The sequence below is a fragment of the Crassostrea angulata genome, chromosome 3 (genome assembly GCF_025612915.1).
Source record: "Crassostrea angulata isolate pt1a10 chromosome 3, ASM2561291v2, whole genome shotgun sequence".
In the NCBI taxonomy this organism is placed as follows: Eukaryota; Metazoa; Mollusca; class Bivalvia; order Ostreida; family Ostreidae; genus Magallana; species Magallana angulata.
In genome coordinates, this window is record NC_069113.1 from 32,385,185 (window position 1) to 32,406,852 (window position 21,668).

The following is a 21,668-nucleotide window of genomic DNA, read 5'->3' on the forward strand; positions in this document are numbered from 1 at the left end:
CTCATGGATAAGGATGATCATGAGTACCTTTTATTATTCAAAATTGCTTTTGTATCAGTTCCAATATTTATGGCCCTTATTTCCAAAATATCCTTAAAGACACCCTATTTTTTATCCTGGGTTATATAAAAAAATTTAATCTACAATATATCAAGATGCTTTTATTATAATTTTACAAATTATAGATTGTATTTTAAAGAAATATTCAACAATTTTGAATCTTAGTCTTTCATCATAGTTTAACATCAGTAGCATGCTGATCTGTTCTGAACCAAAATTTTAAATAATTTCCCTATATGTACATGTATTGAAGAGGCATGTTCCCGATTTCAGTCAATTTTTTTTTTCTAGTTCTAATGATCACAATGCTTCTGTACGGCATTTTCAATAGGTAACCAAACTTTTAGTGTCATTTGTTGAGTTATAAGCGAGTTACAGAGCTTACAAGTCTCTGTTATGTAAACAAAGCTTTTGTTTACAAATTGAATGTTGAGGTGAAAATTCCTGTTTTAGCCTTAAAAATGATTGTGTTAAAAGTTAGTAACTGTTTGTCTATGCTTAAATTGAATAAAAAGATAGACAAATAGCTTGAAAAAGATTTTACTGGTATATTGAACCTATGTAAACAAAAACAGGGCACGAGCCTTGTTTACATGACAAGGAATTGTGATCTCTGTTATCTTGCTTATAACTCTACGATGAACTCTCAAAACTCATTTGATCATTAAAGATGCATTCCTAAAGTACTATAAATAGTATACACACAGAAAAATAGAATTTGACAAAAGTCGTGACCATGCCCCGTAAAAGTTTTTGCAACCCTCTGTTGTTGGTTCAAAGTCAGGGGTTCAACATATTTTGAAAGTATTTTTCCTTGGAACACAGCATGAACAATTTAAAATCAAAGTACATCATGATGCTTCCATAATAAATAACAAATGCTGTTCTTATTAGGAGGTTTTTACCAATGTCCCTTGTCATATACCGGTACCTACTGAATTTTGCATCATACCATAGGCCCCCCTTTTGGTCCAAGAATTGCAGTTTGAAACTGTTTAATCTGCAATAATGGGATATGATTTCATAATCTTATTTTGCATACTCTGTATATCCTAGGTTCAGGTGAGCTAAATTTTGTCTTCCCCTCTACATTCAGCAAAGTATAAATAAGTAAAATGCCCAGGTTATGACTCATTAGCAACCAGAAATTGTGGTTCTTAACCACAGTAATTCCATGAATAATAAGATTTATCTTCCATATAGTTTGTTGCAGGTACTGATAAAATGCAAATAACTTGATATATTTGCAACCTAAGTTTCAGGTTATGACCAACTTTTTTTCTTTTTGACTTTCAAATCATAGTACATGCACAGGCAGGTAGATCGGAGTTAAAGCAATGTCAGCCATATATATTGAAGTACTTCAGTGTTACAAGTATAATGTGGCAACTCTCAAATTCTTTTTCTACTGTAGAGAAACTGGTTTCCATCTGGTAATAAATGGTTTGAGTTGTCGAGGTATTTTTAACACAAATATCTTATTGTTGATTTTAAACTTTGTGTCCCAATTCATGTCCTTCCATCCTTTCATTACACAATAAAAAAAAAAACAAATCTCCAGACAAATGTACTGATAACATTTAATTTCTAAATACAAATAACAATTTCAAATGAAAGATTTATTATTACGTATTTGAAAAAAATATAAAGACTGATATCAGAAAATATAATGATAATAATAAATTCCCTTTCTACCTTTGGCCATAAAACTATTATAACTAGACCAGGTGCCTACTGGACTAAAATACAGTCACAATATGACAAGAACCCCAAAAAATACACAAAAAACAAAAGATGTAGCACATGTGTTGTCTGTTACATGGTTGTCTCCCTTTTTTAAAATAAACATTTAACTGTTTTCTACGTGTATAATTTTATATTATAATATTTTATTTTCTCAGCTTTACAACAAAAATTTTGGAACCCTCTTTTATCCCATTAGAGTTATTTCTTACTATCAAAATAAGCAGAAACAAGATATTTTTTTTTCGAAAATGTCTACATCTACAAGATATTTTGTAAAAGAGTACAAGAAAATATGTGATCAATGTCTTTTAAAATAAAAATTGAGAGATAAGCTTAACAGACTTTGATAATTAATGCATGACAGAAAAAAAAATGAGAAATAATCAGTACATAAAATACACATATTTGATTTTTGACCAACAATCATCTCAAATAGTATTTCTACACTTAATAATAACTCATTATTCTACAAAGATTATAAACTTTCTCAGATCCTTCATATTTTGTTCATAAGAAAAAAAAAAATATATGAAAAACAAAAGAACTGATACTACATCACCTTCAAAATGATTTTCCGTTCACATATTTAAAATGAACAAGAAAAAAAATAATTTCCTGAGACTACTTATGTCTATCTTTCACTCTCTGGTTTGGAATGTCTAAAACTCTGGAAACATGTATTCTATATGTCAAAAGAAAAATGTTCAAACTCGTATTTGGTTTGGACATTTCCCACTCAACCACACACGAAACCTTGTAAGGTTTCTTAAGGGCTTTCAAAAAAGAGAAAAAAAAAAGTCGGAATTTCACAATCATGAATAATAATTATATACTAAGGGGAAAAAGTATTAAAGCTGTTCAGATCGCAATGATCGACCACCATACAACCAGTTATGATCCATGAGTATACTGTGTACTTGTGTTATATATATATACATGTATATATAAAGTACATGCCAAAATTCCAACTTATTTACATCATTAGCCATATGAGATGGAAAAATTCTACATGTACCCACAAGAAAATAAAAAGAACATTGAAATTCATGAAGGTTATAAACAAGTATATATACTTAATATTTTCTCTACACAAAGCATATTATTTACATGATCAAAAAATGGCAGATGAAGTCCAAACACAATAATTAATAATCATAATAATAATAATAAAAACAAGACCTGTAAATGGAGTTTGGAATGTTATATGGTTATAAAATGAAAAACTTCAAACAAATATTTCACCTACACCATAATTGACATGTCGTTGCAATAATGAAAACTTTTTTTGTTTTTTCTTTGGGGGAGGCAACGTCGGAAGCAACGGAGAGAGAAAAAAGGCTGAGAGAGAGGTTAGTGCCGTGAAGGGGGGAGGGGGGGACAGGAGTTAGTAGTACACAAAATAGAGGTGCCTGAAAATTTCACTCTATAAAGCAAGGTGTCAGCTGCTGAAGAACAAATGAAGCGTTGAGAGCAGACTATACAAACATCAAACCCGGATTCCTATATATGGTATATTGGGACATTTTTTATAGGGTTGAGGTTTTTTTCCCCATAAACTCTTCCCATTGTATCTCAATAATGATACTTTTAAACTTTTAATATCAAATTGAACTTGAAATTTGTTTTCCTGGACATAATAATTAGACTACTAAAGTTCATATTAATTTATTTTTACCATTTAGACAAATGGCTTATAGAGAAGTTTGCTCTGACATAAAAATGGTAGAATAAAATTTAAAAAAAAAAAATTTAAAAAGATCCCTATACTCCCTCAATTGCCATTTCCAGTCATTGTAACTCTTAACAACCATTAAATTATTCACTGTATCATAATCAAATGTAGACAAAAAATTTGAAGGGAAAAATAACAATCTACCTATTAATTTTGATCATGTTAATATATATTAAACTTCTGCAACTCTTTGAAAGTTATTAAAAAAATTTAAAAGAATTTTTTTTTCAATGATTGTTGCAAAAGTTTATCTGAATTTTAACAAATAAGTATATATAATATTTTACTAATTACATAATAAATTGTTAAATTTCTAGCATCTTATAACGAATATTTAAAGCATATTACCTGAACTACTTGCATATAGTTAAAATCTAAAATATCAATGACTTTTCATTAAAAGTTATTAATCTGCAATTTCTGCCTTCATTCAAATAATATATCATTCACTCTTAACTAACGTATCCTTTTAAATATAAAATCTAAATAGGCAGAGATCAAGTTAAATTACATTCTTTTCCTTTAAAGCACTCTTTTTTTTACTATTCTATTGAATATATATACCTTCAGTTGACATAACAAAAAAGTCTACTCATGAACATTCATTTGTTCACTAAATTTTCAAAATTATCAACACACTAAAAAATATTTGTTAGCTACATGGTGCAATTTATCAAAACAACCTCCTTGATGACAGAATGGATTTAAATCGGATCAGATGAATAAATGAATGCTACTTAAATATTAAAAAAAATTATGAAATAAAAAAAATCATTCACCAGATTGGAATAGATGTTTTAGTATATATACATGTATTTATTTTTGATCCTTCTAATTATCTACATTATTATATGGTATCACTCTTCAGAGTGATTCTAAACTATTTCTAGAAAAAATGTTCTTTAATCCTCAAAATATCTGTTTGAATTCTTTACAAGAAATATCTAGTCTTGCATACACACATCTCATCATTTACAACAAGTAAATTTCTACAGACAAAATCCGGAATACTTCTTTTTTTTTTTTACATATACACATGATGCATATGTACACATATGGATCCATTTGTACCAATTTCTCATCCAAACTTTTATGTACATATACAAGACAGCACTGATATACATTAAAACTAAATAAATATGAATCTAACTGTATAATTTTTGTATATAAAAACAGCATCTGCTGAAGCAAGCACTAGTTTATTACACAGAAATAAAATCATAGAATTAAATGCATGAGCTCTAATAATCATCAATAGGTCGAATATTAAAGAAAAAAAAAATTAAAGTTTTTGGGGACAGGGCATAATAATCAATACAGATCAACAAAATGTCATGAGTAAAGAAAAAAAATTGTCATGATAAATTTGCTGTAAATAAAATTTAGAATAACAAATTATATCAGAAAACTGAGAAAAAGCTTATCAAAAGTCCCTAAACCATTATGTACCGGTATCAATATATGAGTAATTTGTAAAACTACTTGATAATCAAAATATGACTTTAAAGAGAAAAAAAACATGGCCGATTTATTTCTCTATAGAATGATTTCATTCTGATGAAGTCAAGAAGGAGGTTGTTTCGAAGCTGTAATATAAATGGCTGAACAAAAAATAATTATATATATATATAGAATAAGCTTCACACACGTGCTTGATATATAAAAAAAAAAGTTTGACTTGTAACACCACAAACAAAAGTTCCATTGCTCCCGATGTAAATGGCCTCCAGGATTGTGAACATCATGCTAGGCTAGCCTCTTTCCAGTCTAGTTGTCATGACGCAGAACCCCTTGGCCGAAAAGTCAGATGTTGGGAAGGTGGTGGTCGTATTTATGTTTCTTGTTGAATTTGGGGGCTGGTATGGGAGAGGTAGACATATTAAAACCAGGATTCCCAGTCAACTGTGGCAGCTGAGGATGGTACTGAAGAAGAAGAAAATAAAACGGCAAAATGAAACAAAAGCCAATACTGGTACATGTACATGAAATATGAATCTTTCTTCCGCAATTTTCAAAATAGCTAGTCAAAGTATAGATCAATTTATTTTATCTAGAGACTTTGATCTTTTTAGAATTCTGTACTACGCAAACATATCATGGTGTATGATCTCTATAACATGTTAAACTTGCACAACTTAAAAATACTCAGAAAAAGATCATATATTGAACCTTGAATCATTACTGTAATTCAAATTAAATTGAATTTTATGATTTATGACATCCAGGAATATATATATATATATATATTAAAAAGGGTTTATAGGCTGAAAAAAAGGAGAGATTTCAATTGTGTCGAGACAAATATAATTACAATTCAAACAACACGTGCTCTGAAAAGTGTGCACATATTATCGAGTTGTTAATCATTGAAAATGTGACTGGTCACTCAACATTACACAATTTGGGTGACAGCATAGGTACCAAGCTCATGTAGCCTGATACACAATAAAGCCAATGTTAGGTGACAGGTAATAACTTTGTACCTAACTTATAGCTAGGTAGCCCGATATAGGGTTAAGCCAATTTCAAACAAACCCAAAAAGATTTTCTTATGAAATCAATACTTAGCAGAAATAACCAACTTAAATTCTTATGTAATAGGTAATTAAAGACTCAAGGGTAAAGTATATTATTCATTTTAAATATCATCATTAATTAGATCAAACAAGAATATTTTCAGGTAATTAATATCCAAAAACAATGATGATGCTTGTTTTGAAAACCCATTTCACAAAAAAAAAAAATTCAATATGACAGCTAGTGTCGTTTTATATTATAAAAAATGCATTAATAATCATAACAAAAAAGAAAAGAATGAAGTTGCATTATCTTTGATAAAGGTAAAAAATCTTTTTCAGTATTGACATGAAACTTACTAATGGTAAAGGAAATTGTAACAGAAATTCAAACATATGTAATGCTATATATAGAAAATATCAGAAATGGAGTCCAAGGTTCATGCTCTATAATTTGAACCCAGCCTGTACAACAAAATTTCTTATAAAATTTACAGGCATGTACAAGGATGATAAACAGGTTAGGATTTTTTGCCTGATTATCTAAAAGAAAGTAAACTGAAGGCACCCTGTTTACAATTATATATATTAAGGGAAGTCTTAGTGAAAAATTCACAAATCATATTGTAACTCTTTCAGGTTTTTTGTTTTTTGGGGTTTTTTTGGATGCCAGTAAATGGTGATCAAGTTTAACTATGGATTTTGAGGCTTCATACAAAATAGAATGAAAGCAAACATATTCATACATGTATATATATATATATATATATATATAATATTAATTAGGAAGCATTCAACTCAATAGCCAGTTAAAAATATAAATTTTCTGAAATATTCTAATAAGAAATTAAGACATAAATGAATATACCCAAAAATTTCATTTATGTATGAATAGAGTAAACTTTAAATTAGCTATAAAGATAATAACTCTTTTATGAATTTCATATCGGTGATCTGACAATAATTCTTCATTATTAATATTTTTATTTGTCATGGTATTCAATAATAACCTCAATAGAGATATGAAAATTCTTTGCACTATATATAAGACTTAAGTTTCTAATTAATTTCTAATTAATAACTTGAACACCCCCTTTTTTTAAAAAGAAAAGAAAAATCTATATCTGCTTGATATGTTATTAATTTTCCTGTGACTACCGGTAATTTTAATTTCTAAACCAGATTTAACAATAATATATTTTTCAATTCTTAAAATTATAAGCATTGATATTTTTTTTTCCATCTATTCCTTTTTTAATCATATTTTATTGCTAAAAACATTATGTCTACTGAGGTGAATGCTCCCAGATACAATGCAGATCGAGAGAAGAGCAGAGAGAATGTTTAAACACTGGAGTGTGGCATGGCCTCTGCACACTGTGTATATAAATACATGATATACATGTACCAGCTGTTACTTACTGTTGCACTCTGGGAGGGCTGATAAATGAATATTACTGCCGGTTAATTTAAGTGTATCAGGCTACTTCACTAGGAGATATCATTTATACAGCATAACCAGCATATGCTGCATGCTGTCTACATCAAACTAAATCAGCATTATTTATTACTTGACAAGTTACTTCATAAGATCACTTATACAGCATAGCCAGTATGATAAGTTTGCTGATTGCCCTTTTGCAGCATAGCCAGAGCATGATGTATGCCAATTGCCATGCTGCCTGCTTCAATCTATAACAGCATTATTACTCAATATACTCTACTGTCATGTTGTCGACTTCAAACAATAACATCATGAGATCTCTACTGCTATGCTGTCTTCTCTATATTTTGTCCATACCAGGACAAAATTTTCAGCAAACTGTGTACAATGCTGTCTTAATAAGTTCACGTTCAGCACACTACGTATGCTTTGCAACAATATATGACACCCTCTACTACATGTAACTTGATATCACAAGCATATCAGAATATATAAATCTATATTGGATATGAACTATCCACTCCTATCCTTCTTCCACTTGATTTTTTAACCCTACCCACCCTTCTGTCACAAAAACTTGCTTATTTATAAAAATCATACAGTAAAACCAGCTTATAAGGAACTATATAAAGAAAATCTTTATTACTAGGAAGTTGATAAGTTTTCCTGGTTCAACATTCAACTTTTTGACCATGGAGAGAATCAATACATGTATTGACATTTAAAAAGACTTCAAAACCCCGGTGTTCTGAATGAGCTTCCTTACAAGCAGTTTTTACTGTAGTACAGCTCAGTGATTGTTAATTAATACACTGGAAGGATGACTTTCTTGAAAGTGATGCAACCAAACACACAAAATGGTGAAAAAACTGTGTCCTCATGATTTTGAAATCAAAGAACTACTGCAGATCCAGGCCTCTTATTTTTTTTAATACTCATCAGGTTAAAACACAAATTATTGCGATTTATTTTGCTGGATCCGCAGTTTTTTGCACTGAGAGATAGAGAGAAAAACACATGGAGGGTATGACTAGTGGTAACGGTAAGGTTTTATTTTTCAATCTTTCAAAACTTTTGATTTTTGTTTAAATTTGACTGCAGGAAATCAAAGATGTGCAAATTTACCACAAAGGCTCGACTCCATTTTTTCTCTTCCTATAACCAAATTATTCCTCCAGATGAAATGAAGACAGAGAGAAAAAATTCCATTAAAAAAAAGGGAGAGAGACAGAAAAAACGAATTCTTAACAGAAGAGAGAAACTTCCAACAGACACCAAAATGAAGGGGAATTAGGTAAAGACATTGAGTGAAATAACGTGTGAATTTTACAACCAAACGGAACATCACAATCTTCGTCTTCACCTTAGAAGTGAACTTCTCTCGAGTATTCTTCACCGACAGAAGCATGTCCTTTAAACATGTAATACCAGTCGGTACAATTCTGCTAATACACTTCATTTCTCAAGATTTACAAAAAATAAAATTTCATTAAACATTTTCTTTCCACTTCCTTTTTTTTCTTCAATTGAAAAATATATATAGTTTATGTTATTTAACATTGTCAAACAAAAATTTGTCATGTTAGATTATTCAGTTTGAAAACTTTTGCAAACAAGCATGCAAGAAATATGCATGTTTGCCTGCATTAGATAACATCTTCAAGTTTAATATATATATAAACTTTGAAAAATAATCTACACAAGAGAAAAAAGTTCCGAAAGTCATCCTTCAAATCAGTTACAATAAGGGATCTTGAGGTAGGTCTTTCTTCTTTTTTGGATAAAAAGCATATATAGATTTATAACTTCTACAAACTGATCTCTTTCAAAAAAGACCTATCAAAAACAAATAACATTTAATCACAAAATATATAAGCTACAAAACCATTCCAAACAAAAAAAAGTTTGAACATATTTCACAAAATTATATATATGTAGATATATACGTATATCACAAACACCCCAAAAAAATCACAAGAATAAATATTGATAACTAAAACCATTTGTGGCAAATCACATGCTAGTAAGCTTGCTATCGCTACCACACAACATTTCCTTTCCTTTCTCCATCTAGCTTCTATAAATCCTACTACACATATAAAATCTACAAGTTCTGGATTATGGGTAGACAATATTACAGTGTAGCGTATACATATCTAGTTCTTGATGACAGGAAAACTTACATAGTGATTACTGGCTCGAGAAACCGACTTATTTTTGTTTCTCTCGGGTTTGTCTTTGCGATTCGGTGAATCGTAGATTTCTTTGTTTTGGTCCATGTACGGATGCTGCAGTAAGGTTGTACAGCTTAACCGCTGCGCCGGGTCCATTGTTAAACACCCCTGCAATGACAAACATATGAAAGAATTCAGACTTGTCCATGAAAAATTCACCTATATTTATATAGCAAGTTATAATAAAACATTTAATCTTTAGCCTTTTTAATTATCATAATATATGTACATTACATATATCAAAATCTGACATTGGATTTTTTTTCCTCTCTCATTTTTTTTAATTGATACTTTTTATGATTAATAATTTTAATGCAGTTAATGACAGTATTTTATTAAGGTTATTTTGCATTGTATATGATTTGCTACATACCTGCATAAAGCTCATGGCTGCTGGGGTAATGTTAGGGAATTTCTCATCCAGAGGTTCCTAAAAATAGGGCATTCAAAAATTGAACACATTCATCACAGTTAAGTCTTTATCTTACTGAAGTTTAATCATTTGATAATACATGTAATATCTTTTCATCATATGAAAATTTAAGTATTAACTAAGAGGATTTTTAAATTTCTTTTTATTGTCAACTGTAAATTTAAACCGTGGGATACTTCAAATACTGTGGGATACTACCTGGTTTTCAATTTATTTACCCCCCCCCCCCCCAAAAAAAAAAATAGAATGGTTTAAACAACGGATGTTTCTTTATCGTTGAAAGTTACACATACAAACAAAACTGCAAAGCCATGCAATTTTACATATGATTAACATCATTTTATCTACAAAAAAAAAGACAGAAGTCAGAACTTTCAAGTGAAAATTAACCAAAATCTCCCCTTTCCTTGTTTGCAAAACACTTGGCAAAAGCATACAGTTGCTCTCTTGGAGGGGATTTATTGTGTGTTGCAACCATAACAACAGACTTGTAATAATATTTGCATACCATTCCCCACTTGACTCTTTTTTGTGGTATCCTGGTACCACATTAACAGTACATGTGATTTTTGGGTTTTTTTTAATTTTAATTCACCTGAAACGTCTGCTTCGATCAGCAGACCCACCTTTGTCCAAACCTGCTATAAAAGCTTTGTGTGTGCATTTAATGGTGTTGGATTTCACGTTTGCTTTTGACAGAGGAATTAAATGATTTTTTTTTCCATTTGTACACACCTAAACCCATAAATCTGACAGAGAAACCAGATATTCATTTTCCATTGCAATTTAAAGTTATTTGCATGTGCCTGGATCAATTTTAAACTTTTTATTTGGCAATTTCATTCCTAATTTTTATTTGATTTGTTAACTGCAGAAGCCAATACCTAATGTGAAATTATCAGTCAAATAAATCTCATAACTGATGCAAGGTATAAAACTTTAAGGACATTAAATTTTTTAACTGTTTACCAAGATGTCATTACTTTTCCATTTAAATTCAAAGACACCCCCTATCTGCAAGCATTAGCATAGTGCATGGTTGTGTTTTTAAGTCCTTAAAGTCATTTTCAATTCAAGTGCAAATGTCTGAGTTAAAACATTTAGTTAAATATTTGTTCCATGCATGAAGGGAATTTGCAGTTACAGATTGCTACAATGCATTTAATAGATTCCTTTAAATGACAAATTGAAAAGTTTACTCTTCTACAATAAACACCTAAGCAAGATTTCTCTCTCTCTCTCTCTCTCTCTCTCTCTCTCTCTCTCTCTCTCTCTCTCTCTCTCTCTCTCTCTCTCTCTCTCTCTCTCTCACCATTCTGTCTGGCTCTGGAATTGTCATTCCCTTGAAGAATGTGTTATTGGAGAAAATCTCCTCATGACGAGGTAGCAAGTCTCCTGAGAGAAAAAATAAAGAAAACTTGTTGTCATTCAAATCAACATACAGAAAAAAACCCAACTTATACATACACAATGTATATAGGGTGCTAGATACTTATGAAAATTTTTCAAGCTCATTTATAAAAAAAAATCCCATTCCATCATTACACTTTCCAAGAGTTGATTGACACACTACAATACTAATAATGTAAATGAAACAATGAGCTTAAAATTTTTTACGTTCTACTCCTACTGATATGTACCTAGCGTTCTCTTGATTAGGTACAGCTGATCTACGTCAGACTTCCCCGGCCACAGTGCCTGACCCGTCAGGAGTTCCGCAAACACACAGCCGATTGCCCAGATATCTACCGGCGGGCCGTAGCATGTGTCGCCCACCAACAGCTCCGGGGCTCGGTACCAGCGCGTGGCTACATAGTCTGTGTATTCATCGCCTGGCCCAGCTACAAGAGGCAAGAAGATGAAGCATTATTCTATCGGCTCACCATCATTTTTTATCATTTATGAATGGTCCACATAGTAAAGTACATGTAAAATAAAGGAATTTTACAATTTGGAGTTTTTTCTTTGATTAATGATATTAAACAATATGTCATTATAATCCATATTAATGAATTCACCAACTATGTTACCTTACTTCCTAATTCTGATCAAATGAAAATAAAGTTATTTTGGAGACATATCAAGACATGACTTCAATTTTCTACATCTAACATCTTTTATAAAATTCTAATACTTACTTAAAACTCTGGCAAAGCCGAAGTCACAGAGCTTGACCTGTCCCTGCCGTGTTATAAGGATATTCTCAGGTTTGACATCTCTGTGTATACACTGGAGAAAAAACATCGAAAAGTTTCAGTAAGACTGACATACTCAACTCATTTAGCATCCACTTTATTATATGAATAATAATGAAAATGCTAGAAAATGACTACTAGTAGTATTTTGAAATAAAAATTCATCTCCCTTTTTTTTTTCTTTTTTTTGGGGGGGGAGGGTAAAATGGGTTGTACCATTACCATTACAAGTATTTTGTACAAGTTTCCCTCCCTTGCCATGCAAAAGGAATTAAAGGCATGATTTCACTAATTTCTCCCCTTCTATAAACACATATTAATTTGCCTTCCTCATGTTCATTGACCGAATTGTATGTACGAAATGCATAATGCAAATGAACTTGACATCATTCAAATGGCCTTGTTCAGAGATCAATATGTTACACTATAGCTCTTTGAGGGTCTCTAGAGTTAACTTTGTTACCTATCATGGCTACACCTTCTTAAATCAAAGCTGGATACAAAGTATTAAAAAGTGCAGCCCCTTCACCTTACCAAAATAACCTTGCGTTTAATTCATAATAAATATACTCAGGTAAAAATGACTATAACAGAGTGTTGTTCATTATGCATCCCCTCTTAATACATGAACCCTAAAAGGAGAAATTTGATCATAAATCCTAAACAAGACTTACATTGTGCTGATGACAAAAATTAACTGCGAGCAGTGTTTGATAAATAATTCTCTTGACGAGGGGTTCAGGCACACTGTAAAAAAGAAACAAGAATTATTTATTTTCCATATTTTAAGTACAAGAGTATGACTTGTTTAAAGCTAACAGCAATTTTTGTGTCAAATTTGAGCTACATAGCATATCAAGTAAAAGTTATAAAGAAAATATAATTATTACAAGTTTACACTACTGTAACAATGATGTAACATTTTAACACATGAACACATTTTGAATTGATTTTTTAACAATTCTCTGCAGTGAATAATAACTGATATTCAAGAAACTTATTAGATCATGAAAAAAAATTGATATTCGAGAAACTTATCAGACCATGAAGAAAAAAATTATCGTAAAAGTCAAAGTCAAATGAAAAATGAATCATCAATAGGACACATAACAATTACAGAATTCAAGTGTATTGGTACTTAAATCTCATGAATATAAAGTAACCAATAAAAATATAACCCATAAACTCTTTCTGGTGGTATACTTTTCAAACAGGCAATGAGCCATACTGCCTGCGATTCATAATTTTGAAAAACGGACATATCCAGTGCACTTTAACTGCGCTCTTGGTGATAATAAAAGCATATATAACACCGAATCATTCAATGAGAGTGTTCATGCAACAATTCAAGATGAATATTTAATTTTCTAAATTCGACAGAGTATCTGCAAGTTCAGTTGAGGCAAAAACAGTGTATATACATTCCAAACTCTGAGATTTATTTTCTCAATTATTTTACATTTTAAAAGTGTCAAGTCATGCTCAATATTGATAATAATGTACTCTTTATCTTTACTTTCAAAAACATTTTCATCAAAATATAGAATTTCAGGTACTGTTATTTTACAAATATGCTCAATAAAGCTTTATCAAGTCAGGAAACATGCAAAGTAAAATATTTCTGTTTCTTCTTCCAGGAAGTTAATCTCTCTCTCTCTTTCTCTCTCTCTCTCTCTTACCCTCGGGGGTGCCTGTCTAGTTCATTTAGCACCGTATGATCCACATATTCAAACACCAGATGGAGTCGTTTCTTTCTTCTGAACACTTCTATTAAGTTGACCAAATTTGGATGCTTCAGTTGCTGCAAAGTTATGAAATATCATGATTATATCAGAATTTGTTTGCAACTTTATCATCCAATGGCACATCTGTCAATCTTTATAACTTGTTCATAGTGGCAAACTCATGTACATGTAGCTATAGCTAATATCTGTATTCAATGCATCAAGTAAAAGTAATAATAAAGAAAAGAAATAATCACTCCTAATACCATTATTTTGTCAAATCTTTATTAGATACACCATCCAAATAATCTTATACTGCCACATGATAAATACAGTAAAATATTTTATCCTGCAACTACCCATTACATAGACCAGATAAAGGTAATCCAATAAACCAAAGCTATATTCAGTCAGCGTCCCAATATAGCCTTGTGTATTTATCCACGTTCAAATGCACTGCAATGTCATTTTTCTTGCTTTTTTTATGCAATGGTGTTAAGGTTTTGTTAAAAAAAGGCTCATATGAGGTGTAAAATGGGATGTTATGTTGCAGGATAAACAAAATACAAATAACTGTCTTGAAATATTAACCATATTTGGGCTTTGGGCTTGGGTCAAATACATGAAGAGGGTTCAACAAGCCTTGCCCTAGCTCTGTCATGTTTTTTTTTACCCTCGCCCAAATATACCTGGTAGCTTATATTTCAATATTTATATTATAAGCGCTAAATAGAATACACAGTCAAATGTAATATGTTTACAGTACTACTTGTAAATATGCATGTACACGTCTGTTCTGAAATTAAACAGTTAATAATAAATGAGGGGTTCTGCGATGAATTCATTGTTATAATTATTATTCATTAGCAATATAATTATACACATCTATAAATCAATACTAATAATAACCACTAAAGTGATAATAAAAATTTCCATAGACAACTTCAATCAACTAATTGACTTAAGAATAAATTTGTAATCATCATTAATTTTCTGAGTAAGGTATATTGATGATGCAGGGCTTGTGAAATTAATATGTCAAATTGTACCATGATGCAAGACAATTTGGCCCAGTATGCTGATTGTCAAACTATACCCTTCAGCAGGGGTTTTGGATGATGAATGAACAGTCATAAAATATTATGTTCTTTCTAAAATTGAAATTAGCTACCTGGTACATGATAAATTAATTCTAGTAAAGAAATCGAATATAAATTAATTATAGCAAAAGACCACGCAAAGTGCAAATATCAATGAATTGCAGCACATCAAAGATAAAATTAATCAAACTAATAGAAATTTGTACTTATTGCACTAAGTACTAAAGAAACCCCAGGTGTATATGTATACAAGGGATAAATACAGGTCAGGAAATATGGATTGCCAAGGTGACATGTCCCCTTAGCTAAAATTGATCAATTTACCATATACATGTCCATCAATTATTAATAAACTTGCAAGAATATCAGTTCATTTGAACCCTAGCTGTATAATATGCCATATTCAATATGATTAACAGTTGCACAAGCCTAAGCAATTTTGATGCAATCTGTGCTTGTTTTAAAGTACATTAAGTGAATTAACTAATTTTGTCCATTGAAATGCTTTAATCCATAATGCACAATTAAAGGTATAGATATTTTCCATGTTTATTGTATGGAGCAGTTAAATAAGTAGAAATTTTTCATCTGCATTAACTGTTCGATTGTACAAGCTTTAACACATTAATTTGCATAAACATGCAAATGCAATTATTCCAGGCAGATTCAAATGAGTCCATCTCATGCAGAGTTACAAACAAGAGAACACAAATTTTTTTTTTTTTCCAAAAAAAAAAAGCTCTTTTAAAGTAAATGTTTCATCTTATCAAAGATCTTATAAAAGCTTGTAAATGGGGTGTAATACCAGTTAACTCACTCAAGTGCTAAGTGACAAATTGATTTCTTTGTAAAAATGTGTCAAGAAAAAAAGATTTGAAAATTATCTGACTTAAACAACGTAATCGAAACATGCATCAAAGTTTGCGAAAAGTCATGCATGGCCGCTAACTTTTGTGATTTATTGGGGTAATTACGTAGAGATACTCTCCAACCTCTACTTTGCCCAACCAAACTTCAAAAGAATGAGCTTTAATATGTGGCATACTCTAACATTTGAATAAACTCTGCCCCACAAAAACATGAGAACTTCAAAATCTATAATGATAAAACAAACTATGAAGATATGGGGAGGGAGAGGGTTTCTCTTTAATGATGACAGAAAAATATAGACGATTGTAAGAGTAATACAGGTTGAGCAAACAAAATCATATATAACTATCAAAATATTCTATTTTTTGATATATGAAATCATTAGATCTGAATTAAACACTCAGATCTTTTGAGGCACTTAAATAATGTTATACTTTTAGCACTTTGAAACTTTACCCACACTTGTTTAATTCTTTCATTTTGTTTTATCGATAACTTAGTACATGTATTAAGTTTGAACTCTTTCTAATAAATCATTAATGTCTGTGGAGAATAATTTATGTACTGAAAGAGCAATATATTTACCAGTATTTTGTTAAAAACAACACAAATTAAGTAGAAATCATAATACCCTAAAAAATAATTTTAACATCTATCACAATATTCTGTGCTGGCAAAGGAAATCCTAAAATGCAGGACACATCGTATAAGGCAAGAAAATAATAGATTAAAATAGAAAAAAAAGTTAATTAACCCCTCTCCTGTTGAAAAAATAAAATGACTGTATAGCTTCATCGAATTCTAGGACCACCACCTCTTTTTCATTAAATTAAGTTCTGTAAAATGAATGCAAGGTTTATTATAATCATTTCATTTATCATTTATGGACACAGTAAAACATACCACAACAAAGCAGAGAAATGAACCTCTCATCGGTGCTTGGATTATGATGTCATAAAATGGACAAAAATATACATAAATTGCACCCAGCCTCTAACAGGAAGCAATTATGGGGCCATAAAAACAAATAGGGCTGTTAAAGGCTTTCAAATGCTTGTGGATAGGGTATCTCTTGGCAATCCATTTACGACCATTTCTTTTCATCTATACGTGCTACTAAAAGTTTCATGGGGGACATAGTCAATTTATTGGAATGTAATGATACTTAACAAAGTGTTATCGGAGATTATTTTTATCACTCGTCTCTTTCTCTTAAAAGTGCTTAGTACTCCACAGTCAAAACTACTTGTATGTCTTTTTAAATGTCTCTATATAAGAACTTTATCAACAGTGTTGTACTCGGAGACTGTCAATTCGATCTTGGACGCATGAAATGGTAACCAAATGTTTGTACATATACTTTACATCTTTACAATTGGAGTAAGTTATACCGGTAATAATGGAGAAAAAAGAACCAACCTGACCAACTTAGAAATTACAAGAAGTTATCACACTGGTTTTTTCAGGGGTTTTCTTAAAATTGGATCTTAGTAAGCCAGGAGTTAAACAAGACTTTCATATATACAGTGTATCATTTTTTTTAACTTTCCTGCATTTCTTCTTGCTTATATATGCAGTATATATAAGTAAATCTCAGTCAACATGCATCCATTTTTAGTCCAATTATATCAATTACTTAGAACTGTTTTAAAATGTCTAAATTCCCATAGTAAGGCCTAAACAAAAAAATAGTGTGTTTAGGGTAACACTGATGAAAAAATTAGGTTAGGTAGGTAGGGATTTTGTTTTATTTTATCATATTTTTTTTGCCTGAATCCTAAGAATGTTTGTTTGTTTCATATTTAAAAACGTATTTTTTATTGGAAATAAGATAAAATTCACAATCAGATAAAATCAGGCATCTAAAAATGGTAGGATTGGGCCATTTTTGTAGGTTAGGTCAGGTTACCCGAAACACACAACTTTTTTTTTTTAGGCCTAACTTTGTCTTATTTTTTTTACAACAATTTCTTGGAGTGTCTTAACTATTTAATTTGGATTTCTATACAAAATCAGAAATAAATGCCTTACAGCCTCAACAATTAATACAAAGATAAAGTCAGTGAAAATGAAATATGGTTTCAGGTAATCAAAATCTCTCGCATGACATACTGCTAAAATGTTATAAGAGCTTGCTAGTATTCGAGATAACTCTGTGACAATAAAATGAACATTTCGTTTATCTTGAATTTTGTTTAAGTTTAGAGGTATAAAAAAGATTTTTATTTTATCAATCTGAGGTAGATTTCTCTGAGGTTTCTTATACTATATCCCAACAATTCTTAATAATTACTTCTGTGTTTTAGCAAAATTCAATAAAATTGCACAGTTACTTTAAATTACTTAATAAACTTATGCTTATCAGGGTATGTGAACACACAAAAAATGAATTTTGCATTACATGTACATGAAACAGATGTTGTAATAGAATGATTGACTGACAGTAGCTCATCAGATAAAAAAGTCAGGCATGATCAATATGCTGGTACTGATGGTAATACATTCTTTACACCATTCATTGTCTGCTATGTATAATAGGTTGCATGCATTATTGCATAATATTAACATCTGACTATATATAAAGTCATGCTTAGAACCATGTACACTTACATGTCAAACATTTTAGTAGAAATATGTTGCATTTGATTCTGTGCATATTAAATACAAACCTTTAACATTCGGATTTCTCGCATGGCTATCTTCTTTATCAGTGGATCTTCTTCTGACTCCACAAACTTTTTGATAGCAACAAGTGTCCCAGTCTCTCTGTTCCGGCACTTAAACACCACACCATAAGAGCCTTCTCCAATTTTGCTAATTTTCTCATATTTCTCCATATTGATAATGGAATTGTTTATCTATGCATAAAAGATAAGTGATTTTTGGCTCGGAACACTATATGTTTTGACTAGAGAAGAACTATATAATATGGCCTTGGGTACGTATAACAGCTTCTAACGAAGTTAGTGATACACTGCACCGGACTTTGGCAAAATACAGCTGCTAATCTTCACCAGACTAGATGTACTACAATTAAAGCAGCTACCTAATATTGTCTGCTGCCATTTCAAACAGCATATCGTGTTGCTACCTGAAGCACAAACAATGAACGTTAACCGTAACACACAATATTTTCGTTACCCAATTACACCATTTGATGCGTTGCTTGGAAGATGCGATTACTGGATTCTGTTATATCAACATAATCGCTTGACGTTTTACATATTTTCTGTAGAGAATGTCATTTGCTCGTTCGTATTCTGTAAGTTTTTCTTCGGCCATAATGAATTTCTAAGTCCGTCGCCATAATGGATTCTCACAAGCACTATTTACACATTCGTCCGCAATAAGGACAAACTAAATTAACAGACAGGCTGGATGCGTAAAAGTTACTTCCAATATGAATTTGAATAAAGACTTCAATGAATTGTTTTGTCTTGTCTAAAAAATTACACTAATAAAATTTAAAATGTCAACTCACGGAAGAACTATTTTACAAGGTGCGCGAAAGTAATACGCCATTGTTTTGGTTCAAAGGTTATGACCATGACTACTAAATCACGTGATGCAAACTAAAAAAAAATGAGAGAGAGAGAGGGGGGGGGGGGGGGCAGTTCCACTCTTTGTTTCGATATACTGTAATACGTTGTATAAACGATCTAACTTTACCAAGAAATATTTATAAAATAAACACTATAAAGAAAATCCATTTCAGGTCATATTAGGCCTTATTTAATGCTTTTAATTTTAAATTGCTACAGCCAGCTATATAAAGGGGTTGTGAAGTAGGATGCATAACTTGAGCACATGTATATCACGCACACATATAATTGGCCTAATTGGGCCAATTCATTTTTTTTTTTATCTTGGGGGGTTTTTTTATTTGCAGACTCTTTTCAAAACTAATGATATAAGCTGCTATTTGTAACATAAATATATGTTACTAAATTATGTAAATTTTCATTCATGCATAGGCCTAAAGAGAGAAAATATTTTCTTTTGGGATGGGGGCTATCTAGCTGTCATTCAATATTTCGTTTTTGGTTGCTTCTTTTTTTTTCTTTTTTTTTCAAATTAATTTAAAGAATTTTACAAATTAAAATGAGGAGTTTAATAAATGAAAGTGATTACTTCCATTTTCTTAAAGAATATTTATAAAAAAAAAATACAAAACAAAACAAGGACTTCCCTCACATTTTTCCATTTCAAAACAATAACGGACACTTTATGTATTTCAACAAATTTTAAAGAGGTCGGCTTACCGACCCAGCCATGCATTCGCAACATTTTAAAATATTGGCAATTTGTGAGGAGGTGGTTTTCTTTTTCTTTTTGCTTGTCAAGACTTTCGGGTAGACCTGTTATTCCTTTCAAAAAATCGATGCTTAGTGCCTAAATTATGATACGTAATTTTGTGGGATTATTTTACAAGAAGCCCTTCATGTTTTTCATCGTCGAAACCCCACTGTTGATAACTCTTCGATCCTCTCTCCATTGTCTCATAAACAAAGTCCTCAATATCTGCTACATGTAGGAACTGTCTCCACTGTCGTGTATCCGCGCCTGTAGTCACGAGGAACGACGCGTAATCAATCGTGGTTGATGCATTTTTTTTAATAAATATTATTTTGAGTAATATTCTTTGAGATTATCGATAATATGTCCACATGTCTAAAGCTAGGCACACACACACACACATATATGCAGAATCCATCAGATCGTTTAAATCAGTATATTATTTGTTTTCCCAAAGGCAAAATTTTTCAGAATCGATAAAATATATAGGATTATCAGTTTTTTGTGCATTACAACAAAGCCATATGTTAAAAATCCTCTATTTTCGTCGTGGCAAAATTCAGTTTCGGCTATCTTTGTAAATGGATTTGAAATGCAGGCATTAAATCATGTATGTATTCTGCATTTGATCTGGAGCTGGGTTAGACCCCAGGGTCCGTATCTTCACCCACATGCAAAGAAGTACCTATAGCATCCCCCTTTCTGTATGCAGGTATATTTTTTGCATATTTCATTGCACCAGAAAAGGGCAATCGAATGCGTTCTCATAATACAAAAACATACCCCTAATATACATGTGATGATAAAAGGTATTATTTGGTAGGGATGCCGTTATATATTTTTGATGATGAAAAATATATAATACATGAACATGAATTATGATATTATATGTAGGCCCCTAGCGTATGTGCTTATACACTAAAAAAAACATTTAAAATTGGTAACTGCGATTTTTTTTCAAGGGGGAGGGGGTTAAGTGCTTGTGTCTTTATCTGTATAAATTTTTAATGTCCATGCATTTCGAAATTCATTTGTACTCATGATACAGTTTGATTTTTAATTGAAATGCTTAAATACTGAGTGCAATATTTTCTGGGCGAAAATTGCTTACTTCGTAATGCGTTGCTATTAAGCAGTTCGATATTATAAAGGCAAGGAGAGAGAATGTTTTGACACGAAAAGTCAGCATTTCATTGTATGAAAAGAAATTAATTTCAAAATATACGATTATCTCTCGAGAAGCTAACCCCCTCCCCCTCCCCCATCGTAATCATTTGCGGTAATTCTAAATTACTCTAAACATGTACATCAATTTCGA

At 31.1% G+C, this 21,668-nt stretch overlaps 1 protein-coding gene across 2 annotated transcripts; it reads right to left on the reverse strand.

The window, feature by feature from the left end:
- Positions 1-1,622: 1,622 nt before the first annotated feature.
- LOC128176045 (cyclin-dependent kinase-like 1) lies at positions 1,623-19,561 on the reverse strand. 2 transcript variants are annotated; one of them, XM_052842057.1, is made up of 10 exons: positions 18,724-19,561; positions 14,040-14,161; positions 13,035-13,107; positions 12,304-12,394; positions 11,806-12,006; positions 11,478-11,560; positions 10,106-10,162; positions 9,682-9,840; positions 7,477-7,494; positions 1,623-5,461 (listed from the first exon to the last, which is right to left on the reverse strand). In XM_052842057.1, the coding sequence occupies exons 1-10, from the start codon at positions 18,889-18,891 to the stop codon at positions 5,342-5,344; spliced, it is 1,092 nt and encodes a 363-aa protein (XP_052698017.1). In that variant the 5' UTR covers positions 18,892-19,561; the 3' UTR covers positions 1,623-5,341. The 2 variants fall into 2 exon arrangements, with proteins under 2 accessions (XP_052698017.1, XP_052698018.1); XM_052842058.1 differs by lacking the exon at positions 7,477-7,494 and having other exon boundaries at positions 18,724-19,554.
- Between the last annotated feature and the right edge of the window lie 2,107 nt (positions 19,562-21,668).